The sequence below is a fragment of the Crocodylus siamensis genome, chromosome 2 (assembly GCF_052110815.1).
Source record: "Crocodylus siamensis isolate JL-2025a chromosome 2, ASM5211081v1, whole genome shotgun sequence".
Taxonomy (NCBI): Eukaryota; Metazoa; Chordata; order Crocodylia; family Crocodylidae; genus Crocodylus; species Crocodylus siamensis.
Genome location: NC_143396.1, coordinates 291,144,573 through 291,156,272, shown reverse-complemented (window position 1 = coordinate 291,156,272; position 11,700 = coordinate 291,144,573). Strand labels below are relative to the sequence as shown.

The 11,700-nt window shown below is 42.4% G+C and overlaps 1 protein-coding gene across 3 annotated transcripts in view; it reads right to left on the bottom strand.

Annotated features, from left to right (window-relative positions):
* TOGARAM1 (TOG array regulator of axonemal microtubules 1) overlaps positions 1–11,700 on the bottom strand; it is a 60,186-nt gene that overhangs the window by 1,275 nt on the left and 47,211 nt on the right. For all 3 annotated transcript variants that reach the window (XM_090034416.1, XM_090034417.1, XM_090034418.1), the window contains 6 exons: positions 10,488–10,646; positions 9,273–9,399; positions 8,420–8,538; positions 4,094–4,283; positions 2,624–2,843; positions 442–528 (listed from right to left, as the gene is read on the bottom strand). In XM_090034416.1, coding sequence (XP_089890542.1) covers positions 442–528; positions 2,624–2,843; positions 4,094–4,283; positions 8,420–8,538; positions 9,273–9,399; positions 10,488–10,646 — 902 coding nt within the window. The remainder of the gene's footprint in view (positions 1–441; positions 529–2,623; positions 2,844–4,093; positions 4,284–8,419; positions 8,539–9,272; positions 9,400–10,487; positions 10,647–11,700) is intronic.

Sequence of the window (11,700 nt, the reverse complement as noted above, 5' to 3'; positions counted from 1 at the left end):
AGCCCCACAAATCTCTTCTTGCAGGTCCCAAGACTCCAACTTGTTCGACACAGACACAGGGGGTTCCTGCACTGACCAAGGTGCAGGTTTACAACCAAGGTGACAATCCATTTCTGTTAGGCAAATACTTACAGCCCAATCCAACATGAAACTAATTCTGTCAGCATAAGTATTATGCTATCGTTTAGGCAAATATACAGCCACCTCAAACATGTAATTTTTGGTTTAACAGTACTAAGCTTCGTGTAAGGAGCACAAGGCATACTCAAACTCTTTTTGACTAAAGAACAGATTTGCAGTATGCCATCCTGTTGCTATTGTGGTGGGCTCTTGCTAAATAACCTGAAATATGAACATAACCTCAATCATCTTGAGGTCAGTTTGCCCAAGCAGGCTGGAATACACATGAATATAAAGTTGCAAAGCAAAATGTAAATTTACCAGCAAGCTTTTCGGTCATGTCTTGTTTAGCTTTTCCATTCAAAAACTGGGCCTTTGTGCAAAACGGTTGGAGAAGCAAGGAATTATCTAAATTCAAGAAATAAAAGATGATAAAGACCATTAAAATAAGCAAATTACTTTAGAAAGTCCTCAGTTTTTCAGTCTAACAAAAATACTAACTTGAAATGTATTATGCAAACTTTATTTAATTAAGGCAGAGAGTCTCTTTTTCTTTAAGCTCAAAGGAGTACTTTAAGCTGGTGAAGTTTTATGAAGAGCTGTTAGGGGACTGATTTTTCATAAGGCCTGACCACTACATGAACTGCAATCAGAAATGTTCACAGTAGCTTAAGCAAACCTCTATATTACTACCTGCTGAACTACATTGATAGCTGCTTAACAGAAATAGTATATTAAAGTTTCAATGCTGTTACTACACTGCTATGGGCACTCAGCTACTTTCTACAAGTGCTCCTCAGTTCGCAGAATCAGGCACTGTGTGAAGTAGGAAAGCCAAATTAAGTCAGCATTTCTGTACTAGTTTAGCTGCATTAGACTAAGCAAACAGCCTAACCAGTGCAAATCTATGCCATCGGAAATAAGCAGTCCTTTCCTTCCAAACTTCCTAACAGTCATCAGAACCAATTCCTACTGAGCTCACCTAAAACCTCTCCTTGCCTACCTTCCAAGCAAAATACAAGAGCCTGGTAGAAACCATGTCATGAAGACTGGTTCCTTCAAACAATGGGCACTGGCAAACAATAAATTTTCTCTTATTCCCCACTCAATTTCCACTTTTTTTACACTTTGTCTTCTTTAAGCCTGACCTCCTTCACACTTGCTGTGTTACTCTGCTGTTTGTCTGGTTTTCTTAATAAAAGAATGAACCAAGCACTGTGCGTTACAGCAACCCCCCCCAAACCCAACAGACACTGGTCCTGGAGAGTGGGGGATCCATCCTCCCTTCCCTCCTCCCCCCAGCACAAGCTGGGCAAACCCCAAACCAAGCTTTCATAGATTCCTAGATTGTAGTCAGAAGGGACCCTGAAGGATCATCATGTCGGACCCCCTGCCCCAGGCGGGAAAGAGCGCTGAGGTCAGATGACCCCAACCAGGTGTCTATCTAGCCTCCTCTTGAAGACCACCAAGTTAGGTGACAGTACCACCTCCCTTGGCAGCCTGCTTCAGATTCCGGCCACACTTACTGTGAAAAATTTCTTTCTAATGTCTAACCTGAATCTACTCTCCACTAGTTTGTACCCATTATTCCTAGTTACTCCTAGGGGTGCCCTGGTAAATAGCGCATCTCCAATTCTCTGTTGTCCTCCCTTAATAAACATATAGGTGGCTACAAGGTCACTTATGAAGACTGAAGAGATCCAGATCCCTCAACCTTCCTTCATAGGGTCTTGCACGTAGGCCACATAGGGTCCTGCAAGTAATCATATGAGTGGCCCTCCGAACCCTGTTCAGATTCTCCTCATCCTGCTTGAAGTGCGGCGTCCAGAACTGGACGCAGTACTCCAACTGCGGCCTGACCAATGCCGCATAGAGGGGGAGCATCACCTCCCTCGATTTGCTGGTCATGCATCTGCTAATACATGACAAGGTGCAACTGGCTTTGTTGATAGCTTTGTTACACTGCCAGCTCATGTTCATCCTGGAGTCAACTATGACTCCAAGATCCCTCTCAGCCGCTGAGCTGCTGAGGAGGTTCTCCCCCAACCTATAGGTGTGCTGAGGATTCCTCCTCCCTAGGTGGAGCACCTTGTATTTGTCTTTGTAGAATTGCATCCTATTTCGTTCTGCCCATTGATCCAACCTGTCCAGGTCGGCCTGTATCCGCTCCCTGCCCTCCCGTGTGTTCACTTTGCCCCATAACTTGGTGTTAGGGCTTCCTTCCCTCCCTTCCCTAACTCCCATCCTGAAGACAGCATCAGGAGCAGGACTGGACTACATGAGCCCTGCTTCTGGCATGCACTGACAGGAGTTAATGAAGGTGTTCCGCTTTGGAGGGCCTTCACCTGAAGCCGCATGTAATGAGGGTCCATTTGTCACACAATCAGGCAGTTTTAAAGTGCTCTACCACCATGCACTCCTGTCAGGACATGGCTGTAGAGTGCTTTCAGGTGGCCAATCGCATGACAAAACATTACTTCTGTCAGCACTGCGAGTTAATTACCTAAATGTTGACAAAGAGCCTGGATGACATTTGTGGCAGCAGCATAGATCCCTGGATTCTTGGAGTTCAGGTTGTTGTCTACAATGGCTGGAATTAACATATTGATAACAGGTGATAAGTTGTCTTTCAACAAAGGAATCATCTTGTACATTGTCTCCAGAGCCACCTGATTTACTTTGCTGTTGGAATCATGTAAGCGAGACTTGAAAGCATCAAAGATCTGAAAAAGCAAGCAAAGAGGAGTTAGATTTACTCACGCATCAGCGTTATCCAATTTCTGCAGCTTATCACAACAAACTCTGATGTGCAATACACTGACACAGTATCCTTTTACCAAATAATAGATGCTTGGTATTTTCAAATGGCATGTTCATTCAATTCTTCTATTTACATCCATATTTATTGTAGTCCATCCTACATGACATAACAAAATTACACTAACCTTCTGTAACTTTCAGTCCAATCAACTGCATTTTCTGTTTTACTCATATTTGTTAAACAAGCTGCTCACTGTGACAGAACTATACTTAGCACAAGAAAAGTAGGGTGGTCTCCCTCCTGTAGCATTTTGAGAAACATGTTTCATCTGCAAGTCCTCTGTGGCAGTCTAGGATTGCAGCTGCAAATTCTATCAATATTACTTTTCTTTGAGATCACTGATAAAAACAGTGGATGTCCCAGGGCCCTGCAGGGATTCTATTGAGTAATGCAATCTATTCTGTAATGTTGTTTTTCACTATAAAACTGCATTCCCCAGTGCACTGGAAATAGTTATTACCTTCATACAAACTAGAAATAAGCCTCTCCTCCTCCAAACATGAGGGAATAGGGGTTTTCAGAACTATGTAAAACACATAAAAGGAGGAAGACTCTATGCCAAAGCTGCCCCAGCAATAAGGGCTGGATCCAATGGCTCCCATGAGCCATTAATTAGTGACCTCTGCTTTAGATTCATAGAGTCTACAGCACCCTAAAACCAGGATTTGATAAAAGATGAGCACTTATACATACAGATAATTTATAATGGAAGGAAGAAAAAACAATTCTAAACTGGTAACTAAGGATTTTTTTTAAATGCACAGAAAGCTCTGACCTGTGATTAAGATGAGAATAAAACAATAGGTATCAAAAAATGGCCCGCATTTATTCTGTAATTTATTCTGCAGTCATGTCCCTGGTCTTCCCCAGGCCTTCCAACCCCTTATTCTTTTTCCACCTCTACCTTTAAGCTTCTCTTATTCCCCAGTCAATTCCCACTATTTTTATACTATCTTTATTTCTTCTTTAAGCCATACCTGACCTCCTCCTCACTTGCTCTGTTACTCTCCTGCTTGTCACATTTTCTTAATAAAAGAACAAACCAAGTTTTGTGACACTGAGCATCTTTAGAGCAGAACATTACTATTATTGAGACTTTCTACCAAGGAGAGTCAGGCCTCTCAAAGAAAATGTTTTTGTATATATAATTACCTTAATAATGTTTGCAACAATGAGGTCTTGATTGTTCTCGGTGTCCAAAAACAGTTGCTTAATGCCATTAATTCTATCACGGAAATCTTTTGCATTCAGTAAACCTGTTATGACTGTAACATACTCTGCACTTTCTAGAGAGTTACGAGGAATTGGTTTTCTTATAATTTCACGGGCTTCTGTAATCTCCCTGTTGGAAAGAAAAAAAGTATCATTGTTATTCACTGAACACCCAGAGAAGCTACAACAGTAATCCTACATCTACACACATTCAAGTCTCTTAAACATAAAAATATCAATATTAAATAGAAACACTTCTTATCAAAGTTTATTTTGGGGCATTTGAAAGTTTGTTGGTTGTTTTTTTTTAAAGAATGGTCATTTATACCACAGTAATGAGGTTTCACAGATTCTACCAACAGTGCATCTCTGCATCACGTGTGCAACTCTGGCTTCCTTTGGATAGCACTGTCTGTCTGGGCCCCATGCAACACGTCCTGGGACTCCTCACTCATCTCTGCCTGGGCACTCAGGGTGGAATGGATGGGACTCTCTCAGTTCCCTCACAGCTAAAAGTTCATGCTAGTTCAGGACTTGCCAGGAAAGAAAGAGATCAGGTCGTGGGATCCACACTGACAACTCAAAGACCGATTTACTGTAAAATAAGTAACCATTCCTTCTTTGAGTGTGTGTCCGTGCAAATCCCCCTGTAGGTGACATGCAAGTTGTAACCCTTGAGGGTGGTGAGATGAATACAATTTGCATCAGTACTACTCTCCCAAGCTTGGCATCTGCTTTGCTCAGTGCATCTACTATGCCACCATGCAGATCTTGGGTATCAGCACACTATCAAGCAGGCAAGGGATCTTGCTTGATGTTGCCTTAACACTGAGTAGGAGGAGCACATGGGTAGTACAATGCGATACAAGTATGGTAGCCACTTAGATATCTTTTGTGATGTGATGGCCTGACCCTTACAACAGTCAACCAGCCAGGTGCAGCCAGGCATAAGCTAGAAAAGCATCTTAATATTTTCCTCTCTCGGTGCAGTAAAGTAAAACTCTGGAAACATGTAGTACATGAAGCTCCTCCTTTCCTGAGGAATGGGGTTTTGGGAAAGAAAAGAGGTGGCTAAATTAGTCTGAAAAGAGATGGTGTATATGGTATCCCATTACGTTTCCCTCGGAGCAGATTCTTCTGTATTGAGCCCAGTAGTTTGTGTTCAATTAACCAAATCTTGTGGAAGGGATCCATACCTGATTTGAAGACATACAAGATGAAGAATGCACTGCTTCACTCAATAGTTTGGTTCCAGCAGTTAATCCTCTCAACTGTTAAAACTTTCTGCCTTTTATCCAAACTGAATTCATTAGGCTTCAGTTCCCAATTATCTATTTTTTCACTAGATTAAAGGAACCTTTAGGGGGCCTGGTGTTTCTTCTCTGGAAAGGTCCTCATACACTGTAATCAAGTCACCTCTCAATCTCTTCAATAAACTACAAACAGCCTGAGCTCTTAAAATCTCTCACAGTAAAGCACTTCTTCTAGCCCTCAGAGCACTTTGTGGCTCTTTTCTACGCTCTCACCAATTTGCTAACACTGTTTTTAACATTTGCTATCCTGGTGCTGTATGTATTATTTCAGTACTGGTCTCATTAATACGTATATGAAGGTAAAAACACTTTCCTGCTACTACTCACTACCCCCCCGTTTATAAATGGAAGGTATGTGGTGCTGTAGTCCTGTCTGCAGTGCCACACACTACGACTTTGCAGTGTGGGGGCAGGGAAGATCCTGGGGTCAAAAAACCCCATGCCATAAAAAGGCAGGGTGACACATGGCGGCAGCACGCACCACCCAAAACCGGATCTTGGCCAGCTAGAGCCACACTCTGGCTGCTGGCCCGTCTTCCTGCCACAGCTGCTGGCCCAGAAGGCCCCCAGAATCTCAGGTAAGACTGCTAGGGCCAGCAACTGTGCTGGCCCCTGCCTCCCCTACCCCACCCAGGTAACCTGCTGCACACCAGAGCATGGAAGGCATGGGTGCTCCCTGGGGACAAGCAGCAGTGGTCCAAAGTGTGCCATTGCTTCTTGTCCCCAGGGAAACGAATGCCCACGTTCATCTGGACACACCCTAGAGTCAGTGCTTTCCTAGATACAGTCTCCCATTCTGCCACAACTGCCTGCTGACTGCTTTAAAACCAGCAACCTGTTCTCAGCAGCAGCCGCCCTTCTCCCAGTCTTCACTTCATACAAAAATTTAATCAGCAGCAATTTTGAATTTAATTCCAGATTGCTGATCACAATGGTACTAGATCTGATGCTATTCACCAATCTCTGAGGAAGCCCCCTAGCAATGATGATTCCAGATTGGTGACTACTTTTTTGAGATCTGTCAGTTAGCCAGCTACAAATTCACTTAACAGGACCCATTGATATTTTGAAATAGTAATGATTTTTTAATCAACCAAGAAAGTACTAAGTTAAACACCTTACAAAAGTCTCTTACATCAGTGCAGTTACCTTTGTCACCCAAATTTGTAAACAAAGATTTAAAGGTAAGGCAGCTCCTTGGCATGTAGCACACTGCAGCACAAGCAAAGTTATCTCTACAAAACTGTGATTCTTAACAGGGTGCAAGAGATCGTTTGAAGGGTGCTGGGAGGTATGAGGAAACAAGGAGATGTTTGGAGGTAAGCTACCTGGCCACAGCACCACCCACACTGCCCAGCGCTTCTGCAAGGAGGTAAGCACTGTAATAAATAAATCTTGAAATGGGGTGCTGCTCAATTCGCAGAAGTTATGGGGGAGTGCCTTGAGTCCAGCAAGTGTGCTTCAAGTCTAAAAAGACTGAGAACCACTGTTGTAGAGTATTCACTGCATTTTTTCTTGAAATGGCAAGGTTTCTTGCATATGTATTATTTGCTCAAGGTTGAAGTGTAGGCTTGACTAGGTATTCAAGAGTGAATGTCAAATAATTGTATTGTTACAGTTTTATATAGATTCAAATGAGTTCTGGGATTGCTTGCTTCACACACTTTGCAATTTGCTTCACACGCTTTGCATTTCAAACTGTACTCCCCCCACATCGATACAAGTTTCATTTGTTTCTGACTCAATTTGCAGACCTGCTTACTCCAACTGGGCTTACACCCAGAGAAGCTACAACAGTAACCTGACATCTTCAGACACTCAGGTTTCTTAGGAATTTTCAGGATTTTAAATAAATGGTTTTTTTCTCCCTGAATGGCTGGGCTGATCTCTCCCAGAATGAAGCTACAGGGTAAAATTTGGTAAGTAAGCCATTGCACCAGACGTTCGATAGTCTCTGGTAAAATAGATGGGGTGGAGTACAGTATGGATTCTTCTGCCCCTGTGGAAACAAAGGTCAGGATTAGACCCAGGACCTGCTCCCTTCAAGAGCAGCACCCATCTCACTGAGCTACACTTTTTCTAGCTTGTTTTCTTCCTTATGGCCCCACATAATCTCCCTATCTTGGATGCCCAAGTGTCACCTTCAAAAGACGTGCTGGAGACTGGATAATGCCTAACCTGTGGTGTGGTGGTTACAGCACTGTACAGGAAGTCAATTCAGGTTCAAATCCCCTTTGGAGACTACAGCCCAGGCCACTTGCTTCCTGGGCAAGTGCCCTAAGCACTCAGTTACTGGAGCAAAACATGAGAGAGCTGTCCTCCCCATCCAGATCATGGGCTCCTGTCCAGCTACCGTGTTGTGACTTGCCAGCTGCCCAGCCAGAGCTGAGCCTCCTACACATGCTCAGCACATGCATCCATGCTGCGCGGGCAAATTATTTATACTGCTTTATTTCTCTTTGTAGTGAATATATTAACTTTTCCACTAGAAGTTAGTTTTTATTAGAATGACGTTTAAACATTATAAAATATATATATACACTGATATGCTTATTGATATGGTCCACCACAGAGTGAGAACTCTAATTTCCCCTGCCAAACGCATCAAAAGTCACCTCTTTAAATGTATGTATGCAAAGAGTGAAGTATTATATGTGAATGTAAGGCACTACAACTGTTCTTTTATAAGACTGGGATGGGTTCTTAGGCAATCAATAAGTTAATTATCTTTAAAGACACAAAGCAGCAAGTTAGTTCTTAATATATAATGGCTGCATCACTAGAAGTAGTTTCTGGGGACATATAAAGTTTTACCAACCTTTTCAAGTTTCATTGATTCTAACAAATGTTGCTATGAACATTTCCACAATCCCTCCCTGCAGCGAGACTGCAGAGACTATTTCATGGAAACGTAACTACTAAACAAGTAGGAGATTTAGTAAAATAGTTCTACCTTTCAGTGACATTCAGAGCATCTCTGGAAGTGGATGATGACCGAGAATGTCCAACACTGCCAGCATGAGAACGTCTTCCTTTGGCTGATGGTGTATCTAGAGGCATCTCTCCCAGGCCCTACGTATAATGAAAATAATGATCCAGTAGCATACTGTGATTTTGTTGGCTCTCTAATGACAAGGGTAACAGTTGGTCTCCCAACAGCAGCAGACAGTTCAGCTTTTCTACAGAAGCAGTTATCAATTAGGTTTCCGCCGTGTCTTCTCATTTATGTAACTCATCTATTGGCATTCCAATTTTACAATTCAAAATAAAATTACCACTTATTCCTAGTATTAACATAAAGGCCATGGCAAAGATGCTAGACTGTAAACTTACTCTACTTACAACACCAAATTCATCTAAGCAGCACAGACATTTAAACACTGGTACTTCAGCTCTGCATTTCTTTTTTAAATTTCTCCCTCCTCATCTCTCTCGGTTCCATACCAATGTGCATATTAAGCAGCAACTCAAAAGTTGTTACAAATAAACCCAGCAGACCAGCACTACCTGATCTGCTGAAACTTCTAATCCAGATCTAAGTTTTCAGGAGTGAAAGTTACCAGACTTTTCCCCTAACCAATCTATTTTCTTGTTTGATTTACATGGCTGAAGAGTGTTTTGCTATTTCTTTTGATAGCCTTTCCAAGGTCTAATTCATCCTAATTTTGGGCATAATTCACTCTAAGACACAGTGTTTTTTGCAAATCCACTCCTTTTTCATTCTTTGTAGACCCTCTGTTTGCACTTCCAGCAGACCTAACATCACTTCCTGATCCATTAATTAAATCAAAGCGTTTTCCATATACCTTTTGACGCAGATTGCTAACAGACTCCTTAATGTAAGGCAAATCCTTGGATGGCACATACTTTTCAAGCATTCTGTCGAAATCTGGGTGAGTCATCAGACTGAACAGCATCTTTCGACCATAGTACCTACAAAGAAGCACACCATTATACTTGGATCTCGAAAAATTAGGCCAGTAGCTGGCAACCTTTAACAAGCCACAGGCCAGAACAACCTGGCTGTTGTTCGACATGGGCCAGGTGGCTTTACTGGTGCATCAGCAGTGGGGGGCTTTGCCTTGCCTATGCTGAAATCAGACAGCTAAGAACTGTGCCTGCACTGCTGCTACCACTTCCCCAGACCCCCAACACTGGCACAGTTTCCAGCTGGTGGGGAGTTGTCCCAGGACTGGGCAGCTGAAAGCTGTGAGCTCACTGCTGCCTCTTCTCCCCATCTCTCACCTCCCTGCCAATGCTGCAGCCAGGAAACAGAGGGGGCTGGGCAAAGCAGCAGCAATGCAGGTGCAGCTTCCAGCTGCCCAGTAGTAGTGTAACTCCTTGCTGCCCGGCCACAGCATGCACACAAGCACAGGCAAAGTCCTCCAGCTCCACAGACCATATGTTGCTGACCCCTGTGTTAGGCTACTGTGGACCATTCCTGGGTACCTAATTTATCACAAGAGGAGTTCCTTTCAATACACATTTTACAATGAGGGAAGACTGTTCTAATATTAATGCAACTCAAACCCCTCCTATTCCTGCACAGCAGCTACACTCAAGAGTAGTGATTTAGGTGAGAACAGGTTAATTCCACCAAGTTAAAGAATGAAAACAGTCTAGTTTCTATTTGGAATGGTTAATTGTGAGGTTGTAGCCATGATGGTCCAGTAAATATGAGAGGCAAGTATTCTGTTCATGATACCTTTTACTGGACCAACTCTATGGCTGGGAGGGATACAGACAAGCTTTTGGACACAAAGTACCCTTCCTCAGGTCTGCAAAAAAAAAAAAAAAAGACACAGCCCAAGATAAACAACAGAACTTTATAGATCTGTTCAATCCACTGCTAAGCTCAGGCTGTGTCTGCTTTTTTCCTTGGTACCCCAAAATTTGTCTGTATCCCTCCCAACTATATAGCTGGTGCAATAAAACAGCGCACACACAAAATCCTTGCCTCTTGCATAATGGTCTAGGCTCCCATCTACTGACTTACCTAAGCTAGGCTTCTATCTACTGACCTTGTTTCTTGTGAGCCATCCTGTGCAAACTTGGCAATAGCAGGGAAAATCCTGTCGGTAACATCCTTAATTCCCGAGAGTATCCGTCCTGGTCCCATTCGTTCCACCACATCTGATAAGTGCTGGGCTGTACATCGTCTCACCGCTGTGTGCAAGTGACTAGGAAAAAAAGCAAAAAAAGATGGATAAAGAAACACCTAAATCATGATATTTCCTCCCTTTTCCAATGAGGGTGCATAGATGCATAAACCACACAAGCTGCAACTGCTCTACTGGCCTACTGAACTTTAGATGAGCATTCTAGTTTTGTACATAAAGATACTACGGACTGGAAACAGACATAGGGCATTTACTGCTGAATTAATTTCCTCTGTACACAGAAATACATACCACATGTACACAGGAATGCATAATAAAAGATAAAAATAAATATCACTTTTGTTTAGTCATTTGCACTTTCTGGTCCTCTTCATGCACAAAATACTGCAACTGCAAGGTTGAAAATCGAGGCAGAAAGTTTTATTTTTGAGTGCCCCTGAAGTGCTGCTTTTAAAGCAAAGGAGAACCAATTAAAACCATTATATTATAAATAAAATGTAAAATGTGTATTTTCCACCTCTGACAACAAATGATGTGCTGATTCATATTCTAAATAAAACACCAAAAAGTATAGGTTAATATCTTTATCAGCCTCTAAAAAAAAAAAAAAAAAAAAATCGCACTCAGGTCTATTTTTCTACCATGGGTAGTAAGTGGCTAAATTCATGAAAATAAATCACAAAAGTCTGACTCAGTTTGCAGAACTTCTTACTACAATTGGGACTACATTTGCAAATTAAGACGCACTGATTTTTGGGCAAGCAAGTCTGTACATCTGAACAATTTTAGCTCCTAGATAAAAAACAGTGATATTGGGGACAGCAGGCTGCACACAAATCCCAGTTTGAATACCTAGCTATACATTCTCAAGAACTGCATTTATACACCTTACCAGGCCTAAGCACAAGCAATAAAGGAGGTGCAGAAGAAAGTTAAAGGCAACTGCAGGGAAAGCAGTAACTCCAGATACGTCTGCACTATGCTCAAGGTGAGAGGCTGGCTCCCATACACAAGAGAATTCAGATCCTGACTGCAGCATAAAATGGCAACACAGAGCACAGCATAGGCTGCAGAATCCCCTGGGAACCATGATACAAACTCAGGTAACTACCTG